Source organism: Tetrao urogallus (genome assembly GCF_951394365.1).
Source record: "Tetrao urogallus genome assembly, chromosome: 3".
Classification (NCBI taxonomy): Eukaryota; Metazoa; Chordata; class Aves; order Galliformes; family Phasianidae; genus Tetrao; species Tetrao urogallus.
Window position 1 is genome coordinate 37,494,255 of NC_136815.1, and position 21,696 is coordinate 37,515,950.

General features: G+C 37.6%; 1 protein-coding gene across 1 annotated transcript in view; it reads right to left on the bottom strand.

Moving 5' to 3' along the window:
* Nucleotides 1–636: 636 nt before the first annotated feature.
* Nucleotides 637–21,696, bottom strand: part of XKR4 (XK related 4) — a gene marked incomplete at both ends in the record, with an annotated part of 215,245 nt that continues 194,185 nt past the window's right edge. Inside the window, one exon of the mRNA XM_079533146.1 lies at nt 637–1,583. Coding sequence (XP_079389272.1) covers nt 637–1,583 — 947 coding nt within the window. The remainder of the gene's footprint in view (nt 1,584–21,696) is intronic.

Here is a 21,696-nt window from a genome sequence, read left to right on the forward strand (position 1 = left end):
GCTATATAATCAGTTATTTTCCATTTATAACCTTGCTAACACGATGATTTCTCTTTTTAATTAAGAACTATTTTGCAAACCTGTCTAACCTGAATGATCTATTTATGGGGTGTCAAATACTACTGTGCTCCTATTTTCCCCTAGAAACCAGTTTTAATAATGGCAACATTGTGTGCTACAGTTTTGTTATTTTTGAGAGGATTTTTCTTTGCTTGCTTTTGCCATTGATTATGCAAATATCAACCATTCATTTCTAAAATAAAATGCACTACTGGCTAAAGTTGAAAGCTCTGGTCAGAGCTCCCCTGTTGGTTTGCTTGTGAGTACCATGCAGTCCGAGTTTCATAGCAGCAAGGAGTCATGGGTGAGTTTTCCCAGGAACTGATCGGTATGTGTGGGTTGGTTGTAGGCTTTTTGCTTATTTTTTGAGGATTTCAGGTGATGTTGCTGTACCAGTGTCCTGCAGATGGACTGCACACAGTGGATCAAATGATAATCATGATGGTAGCCAGACTAAGAACACTACAGCTTGTTGTCCTAATGGTAGTACACAGTTTGTTATTCCTACAGCCCTCCCATCAATCCTTAACTTGGACTGTAACGGCAGAGCTTCTCCAAGCTGCGTTTTTGCTTTGTCTATAATGTGGTTTCGTATTCCAAACGCTCCTGGATGAGGGCATCATCTTTATACTGTAGCCGTGGAGGAGCAGGGGAACATTCAAATGCTAGGATTGCCTTCCTCAGGCTCCTGTCCAACACGTGTCTCTCCCAGGCTGGGTACCTGTTCCTGAACAGATCGATCTTAATGACCGACTCCTCGATCCGGGGTGGGCGGGATGAAGGTGTGGATGGAGCAGTGGGCCTCACCTGGAACACAGGCACACACCCATCCCTCTCTGCGAATTTTTGATCCCGCTCACTCGTCACACTCCGGTTGTTGGAGATGGACCGAAGGGTGTTTGTTGCCACTTCCGTGGGTAGGGTAAAGGCAGCTGCAGGGTCCTCACAAGCACAGCTTGGCGACTGCCCAAACCTTGGTCCGTTGGGATGAAAGAAGGCATAGTACATCAGCATAAAAACAATGCCTGTCAGAAAGCTGCTGAACACCACACACAGTGCTGGTATGGCAAATGCATCGGAGATTGGTGGGGCCTTGTAGAGATACCAGAGAGCACTCAAGGCGGTGTTTTCCAAAAGGATCACAAAATAGTAAATGAAAAGCCTACAGCGTGTCCTTCCTTCCTTGACGTTAAACCAGCTGAAGATATAGATAATTCCAACAACCATGTCAAAAACTATCTCCTCCCATTTGGTGATGCAAAACTCTGTCTCGCAGTGGACGATCCAGAAGGTCATGATGCACCAGTGGAGCACGATGAAGATCCCAAAGTACAGCTGGAAAACCGAGGCAAAGAGAGCAAAAGTAATGACCCTTGCTGCAATGGTGAAGAAGTGCCAGCAAAACTGGATTATAACAGCCATATAACTGATGGGTTTCTTGTCATCACGGGAGTCACGGAGGGCCTTCTGGTAGGAAGCCAGAGCCCAAGCTAGAGATACGAGAGATGCTGCAGCAGTAAGACCTAGGAGAAAACAGGAGATGAAGTTAGGGCATAATTGGGATATCAGTGCTTCGTTGAAACCGGTGAGATCCTTGCTGCTTTAAATGCACTCCTCCATTTGGATAGTAAGATCTCTTTCTTCACCTTTAGCTCAGTCAGTAAGGAGAAACAGACCTTATAGCTGAGATTTTGCTGCCAGTACAAGCACACTGTATGTTAGATACATAAGAAAAAGAGTGGCTAATAAACTACATTCTGAGGCACTCATTTGGCAGCTTTATGTTTGAAATCAATGCAGTCATTCGCAGCCTAAAGGAATTCAGGAATAGGTGTCTCTGCCATCTGTGTGATTTAGCAGGATCTGCTCTGGTTATCGTATTAAAGAGTATGATTTTTCTGATTTTGATAAGTCATTAAAGGAGTTCAGTGTAAAGCAAACAAGCCTTTCTAACTAATTACTAATGGCTTTCAAATTACATTCTCACATGCAGTTTACTAAATCAATAAAAATGTGAGAATATGTCCCCATTTTTAAATGAAATTAAACTCCTGTCATATCAAAATTTAACGGCCTTACTCTTGCTGGGGGAAAAAAAGGGCACCCATTTTGATAATCCCATCAAATTTTAACAGAATAATAGTTGGAAAATATCAAAACTTCATTTTATTGCAATTAGAGATTTAATTTTAGAAATGCTGGAATTTTCTATGGAATTAAAATTCGGAGCGTAGATAAAGTCAATTGACAGTTATGAATACATTTTCATGGAGCCTCATACATATCCCATATACCACAGAATTTCCTATGTAGAAGGCCCTAAATGATAGCATTTCTGAAGTACATATCAAATATTTTTCATTAAAGAGTGCAATACAAAATCATTTCTCATGAGATTATTTTTGTGAAAATAATTCTCTTTCACTCAAAAATGTAAAAACAGTAAAAACTATTTTCACAAAAACTTTTCCATACTTATTTTGAGTGTGTATTATTCATTTTATTTAAAATGAATTTGACTGCTCTTGGAAGCTAAACATAAAAAACTTGCTTTGCAATTGAATCTCATTTTTAAATTCATCTGTTACTTCCATTCACTACCAGACAGATATCTTACATTCCCCATTTAAGCAGTGATATAGTTTAAAATATTTATTTGAATATTTTAACACTTACAGAGCATTCTGCTAGAAATACATTATAATTTTTCTTTGCTAGATGATTAATTTTTATTTACTTATGACTTGTATCAAGCTGCTTTGTTTGGATGGAAATGGGAATTCACAGAAAGGCAGAAACCCTGCACAGGAAAAATATATCAAACATTTCATACTTAAAACTGATCAGCTGAGCAAATTTTACATGCAGGTAATGAATAGAGTTGTAGACCACAAGAAGATAATAAAATTTCAGCTTATTCAATGTCTAAACAGTTGCTTAACTTTGAGCAAGTTATTGAAGAAAATGAAGCTAAAAGGAAGAAAACATTTCCTTTGTCTGCTGTCAAAAGCTGTTTAATCTTTTCAACAAACTTCAGATCTGAATGCATAAACAATATACAACAGCTTTCTTTAGCACCAAACCATCAAGAATAGATTACTTAAATACAAATTCTAAGTATATTTTCTAAACACACGGTGGTAAATCTAAGCCAAAGCACACGTCACCATTTCTTTTTAGGAAAAAAAAAGAAAAAAGTTTATGTTAAAACAGAAAGATGTAGGTTATGGAAATAACACCTCATTCTATTTAAGCTTAACACACTAAAATTTTGCTCTTAAGTAGTATGCAGGGCTTCATTGCTTTCAGAACGGATTGTTTTTGCCAATATTTCTCCTACATCACGGGCAAGGAGCAAATTACATTGTGAGCTCTGACGAACCCATGAATTTAAAAAGCCCTTTTTAAAAAAGGAAGATAAAATAAACAAGAAGCAGAAATATAGAACAGACTTAGGATCCTGGGGAAAATTTTTGAATAAAACATCATCATTCTTCTTATACACCTCTTACTTAGATGCCTGGGTGTCAGAACACTAACATTACTTCTTCATGCACAGAATAAATGATCAGCCAGTAAGACAGGAAGGAGACATGTTATAAATTGGTATTTTCATTTCTGACATGCATATTTGCTCTTCACGCCAGGCTGCCTTTCAGTGACCGTAATCTCTGGAGATGACACTTAACAGCTCAAAATGTAGCTCCTCGTGTTCCTGCAGGAATGTTTTAACTGCTCCTGAAAAAAGCGTAGTTCATTTCTCTTATGAAAAAAAAATAATAATAAAAAAGGAAAAAGTGGAAAATAGGACAAAGGATAAGAGAATCTTTCAATACAAATGAGCCAGTCTGTGCAAATGCTCAAAAATAGCATTATCAGCACAGGGAAGAATAACATGAGAGAAAAACCCATATATTTCCATTGCAAATCTAACTTTAATGACCTCACACACTCCCCCAGCGGTTTGTAGAGATATCATCAGATTTGCATTAGGAGGTGTAAAATCATTCATTAATGTGCACAGAATGTTCCAGATAAAATTCATAGGAATTTCCAGTGCTCTAATGCTAATTAATTCATAGTCATTTTCTGTGACAGAAAGAACCAAGTACAATAGCAAGGTAAGTCAGTTATTTAAATAGTCATTAAGAGGGAAACATTCTTGTGCTTTTACAGAACAAAATCAGGAATGACAGCTTACAGGAAGGAAAAAGGCATCAGGGGAATGCACGGAAAGGAAGAGCTACCTGTTAAGGCATTGTGTCTCTAATTTTGTGCTACTGGCAACGGTGTTAGGGATACAGACTTCAGATAAGGCTAAATGCTTCATGGACACCATCCATTTCTCTTTATTGGTGAACAATTACTAAAAATAATGTAAGTGACAATAAATGGCAGTTTGCTACTAACTAAATGCTACAATATAAATAAATCATTGGGAATAGTTATCAGTGAAGTGAATTAATATTGAACGGAATGGGTAATTGATTAATTAGAACATATGAATTTCTGAGGACGTGGTCATAGATCCATATTTCAAAAGGGAATTAAAATATATTTCTATTATTACCAAAACAAAACTTTAAATGGCACCAGGAAAAAAAAAAGACAGAATGTCCTAAAGTCCTAAGGGAAGACAAAAAAATTGTAGCAAAAGGGGTAGTTTAACTTTGACATAGGAATGCTTAGTTGCCATTCCAAAATGAGGTGACAGCTTTGTGGAGCCCCAGTAAACAGAACAAACACTGTTTTCCCTGCCAGCTTCAGCTTCTGCACCGACTTCAGGCACTACTGCAACTTTCTGGCATATTTCACAGCCATATATTTGAGAGTTTTGTATTTAGTCTTGATCTTAGAAATTAACTAACCATTCCCAGGAAGTATGTACTCCAAAAACTAGGTACTGAACCATTACAGACTACTAAAGTCTGGGAAAGCACAAATTCCTAAACGAGTCTTGGGAAACACAAATATATGTTCCTATTCCTTTCTATGGGTGAATCCTCAGTATGTTTTGCAGTATGTGGTTTGATCTCTTTAGAGACTCCAACTTATTGGGAGTGGAGTGTTCCTACCTACCACAAGCCACCTTAGCCGAGCCCCTTGACAATAGTCTCAATGGTGAGAACAGTCAGAAACACATTGCACTGGGTCAACTTTCTGCTACAACTAAGCATCTGTTTTGAGTGAAAAAGACAATATTATTTCTTTTTGTTAAGGGTTCAGCATTACTTAATTACATTATCTGTATAAAGGATCAACAACTTTGTAATTACAAGTGAGTTTCAGATGTCCCTGAGATAATGGACTTTCTACTTTAAAATGCAGAGCAGAATTGCCTTGACTGAACAGCATTAACTTATTTCCCTGGAAATTAGTCATTTCTGTAGATATGAGAGAGGCTTTTCATGTGAGAATGTGGCATACATGTATAGGCACTGTAAATATAAGACATAATAAACTACAACATGCTGCAGCTCATTACAGAAAAAGATGAAAAAAGCCACTAAAATAAATGAAAGAAAACAAAGGGAAAAGAGAATGTATGCGAAGATGGACATGTTTATAAATGTAATATTATTTCAGGGAAGCGAACTCAAATAGCTAGAGGAGTGCTAACAAAGTTCTCCTCAACAGCAGTTGTGAGAAATCTGACTGAGATGTTTTGCTCATGGGTAATCCAAATGGAATCACGCACAACAGATAGGGGCTTTCCATATCACACTTCTGCTTGACAGTCACCACTTAATCGTATCCTGCTGGCACCTCTGTCTTTCCATTATGGTTCTTCCAAACATGTATAATTTATTTAACTTCGAGGAAAGCAATTCAATATCTAAGCAGCATATTTGTTCTACTGGTTTGTACTTTTCTTCTGCTCTCGCAATATAATCTTTAGAATTGAATATAACTGAAAAAATCTTTGTCTCATTCTCACGCCAATTTTATCTTCTCCCTGATTCATACATATTTGAATGTACATGAAAGCATACTCAGATCCACAAACTACTTTTCTGTTCTAATCACATTGGTTCATGAAAATGCTATACAGTAAGTTCAGGACACCTCAGGTCAGCTGAAACCCCTACAAATTAATGAATTTATAAGAGAAAATGCTCTTTGGCAGACATGATTTCAGAAACACAACTCCTGCCAAGGCTGTTCTCTCTCTGCTACATCCTCCCTTTTAAACTTGCACTCATCTCACTGTTTCCAGGGGTAAATTCATGCTAAAAGTGGGAATAAGAAGCAGAGCAGGACATGTAGGAGCGATAACTTTGCCTAGTACCTGGAACTAGGAAACATTTTAAGAAAACCAATTTTTGTGAGTTTCTTACTTGGTTGGAGAAGTGACAATAAATGCATCTGAGCTTCCAGGTGCTTCACTGCAGCCAAAAATCTCTTAACACTCAACCCCCTTTCAGGCCAGAATCCTGTAGGAAACAGTATATCACTGCTGCTCCCCTCCAGCTTCATAAAATGACTTGGTATATTAACACCAGGCTGCTCTGTGAAATATGCAGGATAGTGATCTTATGCAGGACTGTATCTGTCTGTGTTCTTGTTGTTACAGATTCTCCATAAGTGTGTTGGCAGGATAATCCTATTACTTTCCCACAGCAGCAAGTTAGTCTTATATTAACTGTCCTCACTTATAGTCAAACACCTTTGTGCAATTGAAACAAATTTGTTGAGGTCAGAAAGGGATTTCTTCTTCTTTCTTGCTTGCCAGTAGATCTGATTGTTCCCAGATAAAAGAGGCACCTTACTGAAATACCCATTCCTGTGGATCTGTTTTAGACTGTTCACCACCCACAAACATGGGGAATGAAAGTTTCTGAGGATGAGTCCCTAATAGTTTGTATGTCCAATATTTTTCACAGGTTACATTCACAACTGGAGATGAGTAACATGGATGGTTTTATCAACTTACAGCATATGGTTTAATTTCTCCTGCTGCATACTGGGTGGAATAATGCAGCGTGGAAGATGACAGGGACACTTTCTCATTGAAATGTAAATGGGATTTATGCCTGATATTACCTCTCTTAGAGAGCTCCATAAAGTTTAGAGAGAACATGCAAACATATATAAGAATAGCTTCTCCCATGATTTATTTCAGCTGCTATGCTATGCTCAGATATTTCCTGATGTGACAATTTCCAGCTCTTCCTTTAATTTGGCTGTCCACGGAAAGTCATCTTTGTCCTGAAAGCCTAGAAAGCCTAGATCAGTTACAATCAGTCTTACTCATTTAACAGAGTTCTAATTTTTTCCATTGGTGGTTTGGATTCAGTGTAGAGGACAAAAGGTTGGCTTACTGTGCACACCAGTAGCAGACTCAGGGTTTGTACCAGACACCTGCTCAATGATTTGGCTCTGATTGTACTCAAGTCCATCTTAGCAAATCTAACTGCTAGATAAACTGTTAAGACACTTCTGCTGAGCAGCCATCCTGACCATAGCTTTAAACAGGCCCAAAGAAAAAACTGAGTAAGAGTCGTAATTTCAAGTCAATAGAAACAACAGTTTCTCTTTGTTATTTCCTCGATACTGAACCATGTCTTTTACACAAATGTTGCTGTTAGTATTTCAGAAGCTATCTTAGAAACTATGAATAAAATCTACTGATGAATAAATGAATAAAAAACAGTCAACTTAGCATGCAGAGATGAGAAGGACCATTCAAGCTGGATCTCTCCTGCCTTTTGAGAGACCACAGTTAGTAATGCAAGTTTCTCTTTCTTTGTAGGCAGCTAAAGATGAAAGGGTTTTGGGCACAACACCCAAAACTCTGCTACCATCTCATCAGTCTGTAAAAATAATTGACACCATGCCAGAGTATGCTAGCAAAGGCCTGCTACTAGCTGAGTTAACTGAGTGATTTTTGTTATTTTTTATTCTACTAAAGCCTTCTTATAAGTTAAAATGTAGGAGTCCTTATTAGCCACTAGTCAAGTCCAGCCCTTTGCAGGCAGTGGATGCTCACGTACGTCATGCAGTCTGCACACTGTCAGGCTCAGAAAGACAGCTTGAAATAATGTGGTGCATTGGGAATCTAAACTTAGACTTCTTTACTCTCATAGCTAGACTCATTCTTGCCTGTTAGGTAATTTGGTATCTTTATATTCCAGTGAAGTGTGTGCAGCATAAACATATCCACTGAGTCTAGGCTCATTTCCATGAGTAGTACATTTCTTAGGCAAAAAGCGCATTTGACATCTTTAGTCTCCTACAAGTAGCTGATAGAAGTCAAGGCATTGTCTGAAGAGTGCAGCAACTCCAAGGAGAACAGAACCCTTGTCATCACCTCTTGAAGGTAAACCATAACATGGTAACATATTGCTATGTAAAGACAAGGCACCATCTATGGAAGAAGGCCCCTGTCTGCGCTGCCTGGTCCAGTACGCTGCACATCTGGACATCTTCAAGAAAGTAAATGGCAGAAACAGTAACACTTCTCCCTGGTATATAGTAGGGGAAAGAGGAAAAGATGTAGTCTACACAGAAAAAATCTCTTAAAACATAACAAAATGTGTAGATATTTTCATATTCCTAAAGAAAATATCTTTTAAAAGAACATTCTACTTATCTACAATAGAGCACGAACACTGAAATGAAATGAGTTAAATTAAAAATCAGGTGATAACAGAAACAGTATTGGTTTCCTAATCAGTTCTTCATAAAACTGTTTCCCAGTGCACTGGGAGATGGGAGCAAGGAGGGGGAGGAGGTTGCAGGGGTGGCCTCTGAGAAAATTGTAGAACCATAGAGGTCGTCTAGTCCAACTCTACTTGAAGGTATAAGAGGTGGCCCTATGCCAGACACAGCCAGGTCTAGCAGTGTCAGATAGGCAGATGAGGGGGAAGAAAAAAGGGTAGAACAAGCAGTCTGAAAATCAAGGTCAGGAAAGAAGGAAGAGGTGCTCCAAAGTACCAGAGCAGAGGTTGACCTGTAGCCCATGAAGGACCATGCTAGAGCAGATCTCTCCACTGTGGTCTCTGGAGTACTCCACACTGTAGTGGGTGAGTACTTTTTGAAGGAGTATCAGCCCATGGAGGACACATTCTGCAGGAGGCTTTTCTGAAGTAACCGCAGCCTAATTTTCTTCCCTCACCCTGCTGAGGAGAGGGAGAAAGCAAGCAGCTGTGTAGGCATCTAGATGCAGTCCTGGGTCAATGCACCACATCCAATCAACTCACTGCAATATATTTTTGCATGCACAAAACAACACTGGAAGGACCAGACAGTACCTGACCCCCTTTTCCTTGCACAGAAATACACATAAACATATCTCAATCTTCTGTCAATAATTCTTCCTCTGAAGTGTGCCCTGCACCACAGGGCATATGTGCTCACAGAATGGATGTCCAAAACTATCAAAGCTACCACATGATTTCCTCAGATTTATTTAGATGACCCGGTATCAGAATGTACCCAGTAACCATGAGGATTGGAAATTTACAACAGTAAAAGTATAAATTCTGGAATAGAACATAGAAGAATCATGGAATCAGTCAGGAAAAGACATTAAAAATCATTGAGTCCAACCACAACCTAACCATACTACCCTAACTCTAACAACCCTCTGCTAAATCATGTCCCTGAGCACCACATCCAAACAGCTTTTAAACACATCCACGGATGGTGACTCGATCACTAGTACATGTCAACATTTTTTTTTCCTATTGATTTAATGTAGTCACATTGTCTTCTGGTTTTTATAAATGAATGAGCACAAAATTTGACACTTCAGTAATGTTGCATAGTGTACAACACAAACCGCAGAGGTTTGCTTCAAACAGTTTTGTGGTAAATCACAAGTTTCAAATAAGAGAGAAAAAAAACATTATTCTAAGAGACATTTACTTTCCCTTTAAAAATGCAATTTTTCTCCAGCCTTTCTTTATCTACCTTTCGTTTTCAGCCACTGATTTTGGTGATGTTCTGTTGAGGTCTCACAACCTAAGCATGACATTTCATGGACCTTCCGAATTTTATGAGCAAAGGTTTCCAGGACATACATTTCTTTACTTTCTCATTTAGAAACTGTCAATACCTTTGAAATAATACGATGTCTTTATTTTTTTCCTTTTAGAAAATTTATTTATCTATTTACTTATTTATTTATTTATTTTAGGAAAGATTCTACAAAAGCTGTTATGACCGTACTGGCTTCAGTGTGGTAGCACAGACATGAGTGTCATCTGGCTGATACAAATTTTATTTCTCTTCAAAGTGTCTTTTTTTTTTTTCTTTCAAGAGATGCTGAATATCATAAAATACACATAGTAGTATCACACTGGCCCTAAAAAAAATCTATTAAAATTTCAGGAAAGGAAGGGATAAATCAATATATCAAATGTAGGAGAATTTTTTTTGTTCAGATATTGCACTAGCAGCAGCCTCCATCTAACACAGAGAAGACTAGAAAACAAGACACGTCTTGCTGTGGAAAATATCTGAAATACCTTGCACGAAGTCTTATCACAAGTCAATAGCCTGGGACCAGATCACTGATAATGAAACACCGATTCCATGCAGAAGTACAGCATGGGGCCATTAATCCCCTCAAATCTCCTGAAGCCATAAGTTTAGATTGGTTTCCAGTGGTTCATAGGCTTGTATTGGCTTTCTACAGGGGGATACATTTCTTCCTCATTAAGCAACTGATATTTCTGCCACCTGAACATTAAAAGTAGTCTGAAGTTAGTACATTATATAATACAATTTGTATTATATATATATATGTATATATATAAAACATTTTTTTCGTGCCATTTTAAGCTTCTCTAAGCTTTTCCGTTCTGAAGGGGTGATAAGGATAATGTCTGCTGTGGTGCTTTGGGACAAAAGGCAATTATCATTCACTCTGAGAAGGAAATCAATTTAGCATTTGTGCAGTCCTTCTTAGCAAAGGGAAAACTGGAACTGCTATCTTTATTTGGTACACAGCATTATTTAAGTTTCCCTGGATCAAACTGAGATATTACAATTCTCACTCTTCATTATGTTTCTTTCACTTTGACAGGCTTCAAATATTTTTTTTCACAGTAATTCATTAAACAGACTGTTTTTCTTTCCTGTTAGCAAAAAACCAAACACTAACCTTTTCACCTTTCTCCCGAAAGAAAATCTATATATTCACATACTGTGCAGGTAATGCAAAAGGAAGCAAAGTCAAACTGATCTGAAGAATGTTCTGTGTATTCTGAGGAGTATGGAGATTAATTCTTGTTCTAGCTCATGCCCAGTTTTGGATTACTTTAGATATCATGTGTATAAATCAGTTATCAGTAGGAAAGGATTCCAGATACATTTTAACCTACTTCTGATATATCTGAATATGCCCCCATGATATACATTGGTAAATGTTATGTATTATATGTACATTTTATATTTGCAGTATATTTAGAGGAATGGTTCACACCCTCAAACTGTTTTTTTCTTGTAGAAGTACCCATAGATACTAATTTGACCCTTTTCTAGCATTTGCAGCTGATCAGTCCCACAATCTCTTAATATTCCAATGACTGACTGGGATATTAACGGCCTCTGGGATCACTTTGTTCCCATTTTTTGAAGTTTCTTCAGTGGCTCTGTTCTCCCGGAGGTCTGAGCCACAGAACAAAGCACAGGCTTTTAATAGTGGCCTTAATGGTGGTTTGCATAGTGGTATGACCACTTTGACCAGTGGTCAAAGCCACAACTTGAAAATGAGATCTCATAATGAAGCTATTCTTTCTGCTATTACTATGCAATCTTCCGAACCACTGTTCTTTAAGAGAGACTCTCCCATTCTGTAGGTATACTCTGTGTTCCTGATTCTGCAGTACACTTTTTCAGTATCAAAACTTATTAGCTGGATGTGATAATTTTGACCCAATTATTCAGATCAACTTGTGATTGTAATCTCTTCTACCCCCTTTGCTACTCTCATATCTCTGTATGTATCACGTGGGCAAAGACTGGGCAAACTTAGCCAGCCACTGGAAACCCAGATAGCTAATATCACATTTCATCATTCATAAAGTTCCTAATGCTCTCAGACACAACAAGGACAAGGACAAATGTATGATAAATGCTGCTAAGCATTTCCTCACTCATTTCTCCCTAATTTTCATATTCATTGTAGATACAGCTCTTAATTAACTTAATGTAAACCCCATTCATCGCTACTTCAAAACAAGATCTCATGATCTGAAGTCCCATGAACATGAACTTAATAAATAAATAAATGATTCATTATAGTTGCTGTCATCATTCTAACCTATAACTTTGTCAGTGAAAGGAAAGAGGTCTGGGGAACAAGACATAAGCTTCAAAAAAATGATTGCTTGCAGAATTCTACTACTGAGCCTCCAAATCTTTTTTACCCGAGTATCCAATTAACATTTATATTATGTTAAATTGTATTGATTCCAGCCTAAAAACATATAATTATTTTTATCTCTCTGCACTTTTTCTTCTACCATTTCCAGACTACTTTCTTTAGACATTTGGACATCAGTGTGCTCTAAGGTAATTTTTAAAAATGATAAACTGATTTTAACAAAATTTAACATAGGAATAGATGTCTCATACTAAGTTCTGTTAAGGACTTTGAAAAACAAGAACTAGAGAGGGGTTCAAAGAAATGCTTCCATTTCAGGAGAGGAAAGCAGACTTTACTCATTTTTATGCCTGAATTTTGAATATTTTGGTGTCTTCAGGCAGTTTTACTCCCAGAGAAGAGGACTAATTAGAAAGCGAATGCATGCCTGGCAGCATCAAATCCACATGGATATATCTTTGAACTAACATCAGCAGACATTGTCTCTTACCCAGCCAAACTCAGAATTATGATGGAGAACTGGGAACGAGGCAGAGAATGAAATGCATAGTGTGGCAGTCTGGGAGCAATGAGGGAAAAATGGAGATAATTTGAGGGCAGTGGTTAAGCACAGGGTGATGTAAGAGATACAGTGCAAGAAGATTATGAAGATATCATGTGTTTATTACTACAGCAGGGATAGTCAGAAATCAGTAGGAAATGTGCCTTCATTATTTTTGCTGTTTGAAGAATCTACAGAATTACATTAATAGGCACACTGCTCCTCTGGAATTCACCTGCTTTTGTGAACAATGAATGCTTCTATGTATAACTGAAACAGAGAAGCTGGAGACAGTATAGCTCGGGCTGGAAACAGAGAACAAAGAGGGCCCTGTAACTAACTGGAACTCAGAGACCCTCAGCCAATTAAAAATCTAGCTATTCCTTAGGAAGCAAGGTTCACTGAAAGCCTTCTGAGACATGCCCACAAACATGCTGCCAACCAACGCCATGACAGTCAAACATAACTTTTCAAGATTTGAAAGGTAATATGGAAACATAGTTTGCATTCAGCTTATAGACTATCTATAAAAATACCAAAATAAAAAACATTTTAAGATATTGCTACTTAATTTGAAAACTAAGCACTTCATGGTCTGATTATTTACTAATATATTCTCCTGTTTCTATTGCTGGTTATTTTGGAACAACATGTTATGGACAGTGATAATAGCCTAAATAAGACCAAATGCAGCACTTTTGCAATAAACTAGTCTATCTAAATTATTGCGATTTATTTTCAATTTTAACTTGATTTGGCAGGCAGGAGACAGAGAGACAATTATGTTTAGAATAAGGGCACCTTGTGAACACGAGCTTAGATTTGGTTCTTTATTCCGTATCTAAATGTAATGTCTATCAAAGTGCTGTAGTGCAAGACAATTTTTGCTTTCTAAGGTACCCAATGTCTCCTCCTTTTCCCACAATATAACCCCATTTTGTTGATGCAGCTTTTCCTTCATGTCTTTCTGTCCCTAAAATTCTTCAATATCACCTACCTGCCAAATGTTCCCTGAGATACCTCCCTTTCTTGTCACCTTACCTACCAGACTTTTCACCAACCCTTTTCCCAACATTCCTCATATTTCTTACTTTTTCAGTTTTTCCATCTCCTTAGATTTATTTTCAGTACACATGCTCAAGACATACAGGCTCATCTCTTCCCTTTGTGAGCCAAACATTTGGTGTCATCATGGCTGTTTTAAGACAAGGTGCTCAGGCTCATGCTTACAGATGCAACCTCTTGATGGTCATTTTGGGATCAGCAATGTGTCATAGTCCACCATAAATCCTAGACATAGATCACCTCATTCACATTTCTCTCATCAGCAGGCTCTCCCAGCAACTCACTGCTCTGGTTTCCAGCCCGGATCTAAACACTGACAGATTGCACCTTTTTGATTTTCAGCAGGCAGTCTTTTCAATCAGCTCATTGGCTTACCTTTATCATAACCAGTTCTCTCAAAATCCTGTTAAACGACCTCTTCTTTGAGGTAAAAAAAAAAATCAAAAGATTCTCCTACAACTCCATAGGAAATTAATATTCTTGTTAATTTTAAAGGAAGTGTTAGTTTTATTAACTGCTTCATATTTTAACAGGAAGTGTTCTACTGAAGAAAAAAGATTGCTTATGTGAGTAACTAAAAAATGACTATGGGTATTCACTGCTTCTTACTTTTTTCCTAAGCATTTCTAGTTATCTAGTGCATTTCAAGTAATGTTCTTCTCTTCTGACTAATGTTCCTACTTGCTGAATTTTGCCATCAGAATAACCTCTGCCCTGTGCCTCTATTCCTTTTTAGTATCTCTCTTTTTCACGATGAGGTGATAAAAACCTGAATGCAATAGTCAAGTAACACTTATTTGCTGTCAGATTTATTTTTGTCTGAAAAATAATAATAATTTACAGTATTCACACTGTACCTGGATCCACGAATTAATAATAATCTAGCATTAAAATAGATAGGTATACGCATGATCTCAATACACCCTATTGTCAGTGAAATTATAACAGTTCATAAGCTACTTCTCTCAAAGGCTTATAGGATGTGTCAGCAATGTTTGTGTATGCCTACATCCAGATAGTAAAATGCATTATTCCTGTTCCAAGTATAATCCCTATCGGTGCTGAAAAGGTGACGAAACTTCCCCACATAGCTCCATTGTATTCCTGTAAGCTCTTCCAAATGAGCAACGTATTATCTCTCAGAATGTGAGTATTCCTGTGAATGGGACATTTTAATAATGCAGGTATAACACTTTTTGTCAAAATATTTTAGTATTCTTTATAGTCATTTCATTATTCTCAAAATAGCTCATAAAGCATGTCAGTATGACATCCATTTCCCTGCTGGATGAACAAAGGAAAGAAAAGATGGAATGATCTGTCTGAAATATCAATGTACAAAGCCATTTGAGGAGGGGGAACCCAGGAGTTCTTAAGCAGAATCTACTACCCTAACCACAAGGGTCATGCTTCAGGGGCACCTCACTACCATTTTGCAGCAAATTCCTTTCCCAAAATTTCAGACAACAAATGAGCTGTCTTCATTGGTATGATGCTTATCAGGAGAGTTGAACACTATTGTCCACGAACCAGCAGAACAATCTGTGCTTGCACAGCAAAAGTTAGTTTATCAGCATAGATTTGGATCTTCAGAAGCCTGTTTCCTGAGCAATTAGGCTATCAAATAGATAAGCAGCTTGTTTTTTAGGAAGCTGTTGCCAGCTGAGTTCCATTCAATCTATCAAAAGAAAGTGGTCATAAAAAATAAGTCAAAGCAAAAAGGAGAAAATGTTTTCAAATTAGCCTTCAGCCATACTGGGCAATAACAGGGATCTCATTCTTAGAAGCCTAATTCCCCTGGGTAGAACAATTACAACTCAAAAAGACCTCAACCAGCTATTCTCAAGAGCTACATAAATAAAACCATTTTGTCAGATTATCAGCTTTCCACGATCTGTATTAGAAAGTTTGTTACTTAGCACCTCACTGCCTCTCACCTGAGGCAGAGTTCAGCCACTACTTCTGAAGATGTTGAGAAGGCCTACCCCAAACATAGGCTCACGTTTGGGTAGAGAGGAACTTTTGGGTGAGTTACAATACAGCTTTTCCAAACTTAGATGCTTTTCATGAGATTATTAAAGTGGTGATAGATTTGGTCAAGACTTCACATTTCTGCAAACAGACCTCTTGGTGGTTTTCATGTTACTTCACAGCAGTAACTGTTAGATGAACAAATTCTTTTCAGTTTGGTTTTACTAAATTCCTTGTAGTTTGGTGTGAAGTTTCAGTAGTTTTTTTGGATCTAAAACAAAATTCTGGATCAAAGTATATATGAGCATAAATTCTGTGGCTTATTTATGGAATATGGTTTGCTAAATCCTCATGGATCCTTTGAAAATGTCTTCTCTGACATACCTAGTGCGACTTGAATTTATTATTTCCGGTCAATGGCATATTCTACCACAGTCACATGTGGTACATGTGTGCTTGTTGCCATGGGGTATACACATTACCATGCTGTGTAAATATCAGTTTAATAGCAGTACTGACTAAATGAGGATATTGGCTTAAATCCATATTTTCTGAAATATTCAACATGAAGGTGGGCAGCGATTAACTATTCATCCTTAAAAACTTCTTTTGCATTTTTAGAATGGAAATCAGGCTGCAATTTTATAAGCATATTTGTATGTAGAATAGTAATAAATTTCCCTAACTGTATCAAAGCTAATGTACACTAGGTATCACCAACCTGAACAGAATTATTGCTGTATGGTAATCATGTCCTCAAAATAGAAGTCTAAAATGTGAGCACTTAGGTGCATATAATGAATGTCAGACTATCATACAATTCTTACTCTGCACTGTGTATAATCACAGAAACTGGAAAATATTCTGGGCTTACAGTTTCTCTTTTGTTGGACTGTTTGGTAAGTTTGACTGGCAGCTTCTCTGTTGAATTTTTTTAGCCAGCAGGGAATCAAGCTGTGCAGTCACTTTGAGTGACAGCTATAGAAAACTGACTAATAAGCTAACACCCCTCACTGCAATTTAAAAATGCAAACGTCATCCAGAAAAAGAAATGAAAGTAGCCAATTTGTATAATAAATGAATTTATGAAGCATGTATGATAACAGAACTGAGGAGGAACAGGATGCCAGTCCAGGTGGGCTGCACTCAGCAGGTATCCTCTGCACAGCACAGGATGCCTTTATATGTCAAAAGGCAAACACTGCATATCCTGGCTAAAATGCTGATTAATTATTTAAATTGTTAATACAATTGGTTTTCATATTTTTGGTTTCCCAAGATGAAGCTAATTAAAGCACCCTTTGCGCCTTTGAAGGCAAATGCTTTAATAATTAAACATATTTGTCACAGGTACTTGGCCCACAAGGCTTCTGGAGAGAGGAACAAGGGAGTTTGCCAATACCTTAACCTGGTATAAATTAAAGCAGTTTCAAGGCGGTTGTCATTTGCCTTTGCTGCTACCAGTTTTAAAGGAATATTGATTCAGCTGATGAGCTCAGGAGGAGCAGAGCCATGTTGCTTTTCCTCTGGCCACGCTTTCTGCGCCGGGAGGAACAGCTCTCTGCTTACTGCAGCATCAGGGGATTGGTACACACTTGAAAGCTCTCTGAGGTCCCCAGCTGCAAATTAAGGGCTGCTCTGTGGTGGGAGTGATTGCCTATGTATGGGAAGCGGGTCAGCCTGCCAAGAAATCCAAGGCTCTTCCCTTGGTTACAAAGCATCAAAGCCCCAGAAAACCACCTCACATAAATGTGTGAGAGAGGAGAGGGTGAGGAGGAAGTGATGAATAGTGAGCAAAGGTTTAATAGCTTTTATGCAGCTAGAAAACACCTATGATCTTCTGTATCAGGAAAAAACAGGCTCTCCAGAACTGCTTTCAGTACACATGTTTACAAAGGGGGAAAACGTACTGTAAAGGAACATAAAGGGCCGCTTCTTAATGCAAGTTTCTTTCTTGTACTAGTTGTACTTGCCAGTACTTCACCTTAGTAAAAATGTTTACTTTTGTTTTCTGAATGGTGACTAGTGGTACACAACAGGGTGCAAAGTGAACACATAGCACAGTAGGATTTGAATTCAGTCGAACAGAATCAATCAGAAGAAAGATTTCAGTTGAAATTTATGAAAAGTCCTGACTCCAGTTTCAAAAGTAACTTTAACTCAGATCGTTATAGTGGTACTTAGTTACTTAACCACCTGGTGCCAGAGGAAATTGGATATTAAAGTATTGTAGATTAAATCCTGTGCACCAAGATCTCCACATCTAAAATAGCACTGACATTATGTTTCCTGTAAGACCCCTACTACATCTTAGAATAAACCTTTATGTTGAATCCTTGGTGCCAGTTCCAGTTTGGAAGCTTTTTTGAACTTCTGAGTATCACATCAACCATTACCAGTAGCTCTTCTTCTTCCCTGCAATGTGGGTAAGGATTACACAGGCTCAGGATGTTCCAAATTAACAGCTCTTCTTTTTTTTAATTATCCAAGTCTTTATACTTTGTGGAGGAGATCTGCACTGCAAACATGAAGCACCCGTAAAACCTACTTGGTACATAATAAGTGGAAAAGGCTACCTTACGTTACTTAGGCTGATTAGAGGTTGGATCATGGTTGCCACTATCAAGGTTAGATAATTTTCTAGAATTTTAATTCTGACATATTTTAATTTCCTAATTTACCTATGATTTAGATTGTTCCCATTGGTTTTAACATTAAGCTCACAGTAGTCTTAAAATATAATTATCTAAGGCTAATTATCTACCAAGAATTTCCTAATGTAACATTGATTTCTGCCCTTGCTTTATACCTCATCACAAAATGTATTAGCAATGGGCACTTCTTTAGATGCAGGTTTGTCTATGGCTTACACAGGGACAACCAGATTCACTGTCACAAACATTTCCTGAAAAGAAGACTGACTACAGTTTTTGAACTGGAAAGAACTAAATAAGTCACCTTGAGGGCATATGCACTGCCCTGGGAAAAATTACACTTTTTCAATGACAGTTTTATTCTGCTGACTTTTAAATGTTTGGGCTTGCTTTGCAGCTTCCATGGAGAAGATGAAAAGACTCTGTCGAGCTCAGATATATCCTTTTCTGCTTTCAGTCAATTAGGCGTACATGAACTTGCATTTCATTTGTGCAGATTTTTTTAAAAAAGTAGAAATAAGTGAAAATTTTAAGGTAAGGTAAAAGCATCATTGGGACAACCTTCCAGGAGAGAAACCTCATTCTTATTCCGAGTCCACTGAATTTCTAGTCCTTTGACAAATTACCGATTCCTTGCAAAAGCCTATGGATTTCACTAAGTCTTGCAAAGTGAGTGTGAATGGAGGTAAGGGTTCTTTCCAACAATCAAATACCTGAGCACAGTCACAAAAGACTTTTCTCTACTTGCTGTCAAATGCACAAGCACTACACTCTAATTACCCATAGGCAAGTATTATCTACCAGGAAATCCAGACCAATGCAAAGAGGGGCTCATTTGCTGTGTATTCAAGCACAGTGGTGAGTGTCATTCCAGCATATCCTTCCACAGTCATTTTGCCCAAATCAAGCATAATTTCTCATACAAACAGGTATATTACTGGAACAGATGTAAACACTGAAATATACAAGTAGGCACAGCCAGCTTTTCGTCTGGATTAACTGAGTATAGAGAAGAAGCAATATATAAACTGCTTCACTCATTTGCAGCCAGTTGAAACATCAAATGGCAAATCCAGAAAACATTATGCAATCCTACCACTTGGACAGAGATTAAATTACCATTTTTTCACTTACTGTTTGTGATTATGTTCTGCAACCCACAGTAACACTATGCCATAAATGTCATCCTCTCTTTCTTTTTTTTTTAAAAAAAAAAAAAAATTTTGGTTTTTACTCTGAAAAAAAATACAGAAGATGTAAAGCATACTTCAGGAATTTTCAAGGTTAACTGTCAAATCTTACATGACACTACTTCTTTATGGTAAGTATAGCCTTCTGATCAGCACACTGTCAACTGTATTTATTTATAAACCAGGGTTCCTAAAAACACGTCTGAAGGCTATACTTAGAGGTTGTTCCACAATACTGCAGTGCTGCAAAAACTGATCACATATGGAGGGAGGTAAACAGTTTTGAAAGGTTAACCCTCCTCTGCTGTGATATGCACTGATGCTCCGTGGATGCCAACTGGCTGCAGACAATCAGGCAGTGCCAGTGAGGAAGAGCTGTGGGTATGCTCGGAAAGGAGACAGCTGTTTGCCTGGATGAACATTACAACTTAGAATTCTAGGATGGAAAATCTTCTGGGTATTGTAGGAAGGTCAATGAGATGGATGTTGAGACCTGGAAAAGGCTCACAACGGACTTATCCTGAGTTAATTTTATGGCTCAGATCATGAATATTTATTCTAAGCCATCAATTATTTATGTTTGATAGTGTGTAAATACATCTATCATAAATAAATTTAAAATACAGTCTTGGTTAAATATGTAAGATGTGTAGCGCAGTCACCCCAAACAAGCGGACAAAAATTCTCCAAAAGATTTTCAAGGTCTAATTTAGTGCAGACTTAAACTAAACATGTTTCACAGTCATCTGTCCTGAGAGAATATCCTGAGCAAATATGAACTGAGTGTCAGTAAATCCAGCTTGCATTGTACTCTTCTTCCAGATAATAAAGCCCACACTGTCAAACAACCCTCTCAGAGAAAATCTCTTCTGTGTTTATGGTTGAGCCTCGAACATCCCTGTAAGTATTATTATGTCTCTGCTCTCATTTTCTAAATTAAATACTGAGGCATAGGTAGACTTCTTTAAGAAATGCAGCTTCTTCAAGCAATTTCTATGATACTGAATGCACTGATGAACCATCAGTTCAACCCATTCTCTACGTGAAGCCCAGGTTACATGTTTTTAGAAATGAAATGCAATCTGATTCAAGTCTTTCTGCTCAGCATAAGATAATTAGGTAAAACTGAAAGAGTAGTGATATACAGGCAGTTGGACTTAATTTCAACAAAACTATGGTTGTCCAAACCAAAACAATGACTATTGGGAAAAGCTACAAGATGAATCCATTTTCCTTTCTTTACTATTTTCTCCTACTAGGCAGGACTCATAATTGTAGGATCAAGAATATATTGCAGAAAGCATCATACTTTTCTCCTCAAACCCATCAAAAAATCTTCAAGTGTATGCAGTGCTCATATTTCAGAAAACAGAAAAAGTGTTCTGTGAAGACATGAAGATAAATAAAAAACGAATGAAAAAAAACAAGCTGCCCATACATTCTAACTGGTACTACCAGTCATGTGTAGTCCAAAGCAAAAATACACAGCTTTGTTAATCTTCAATGGATGAGAGGAAAACATGTAGGGCAGTGTTTACATGTTCTTATTTATGGTAGGTAGCGTTGTCATTTTTCCACAGTAGCAGCATAACTCAGGGTCATTGTATGGATACCAGATGTCTCCTTGCTGGCATTTATTATACTTGTGGATATGCAATATTCTTTTTCACAGAAATGTGTTGTGTGGTTACAATACTGCAATTCAAAGAGGCAAATGACCTGTCTATGGTATGTTAGCTCTCTGCAGAACCAGATTTTTCAGCTTACTTGTTATTTGGATGTGATGGTAATAGGATCTGATCACTGAAGACAAATGGAAAAAAAATGCCATTCACTCACATTTTAAATCACATACTTTTTTCATTGAGGAATGTTTTTTAA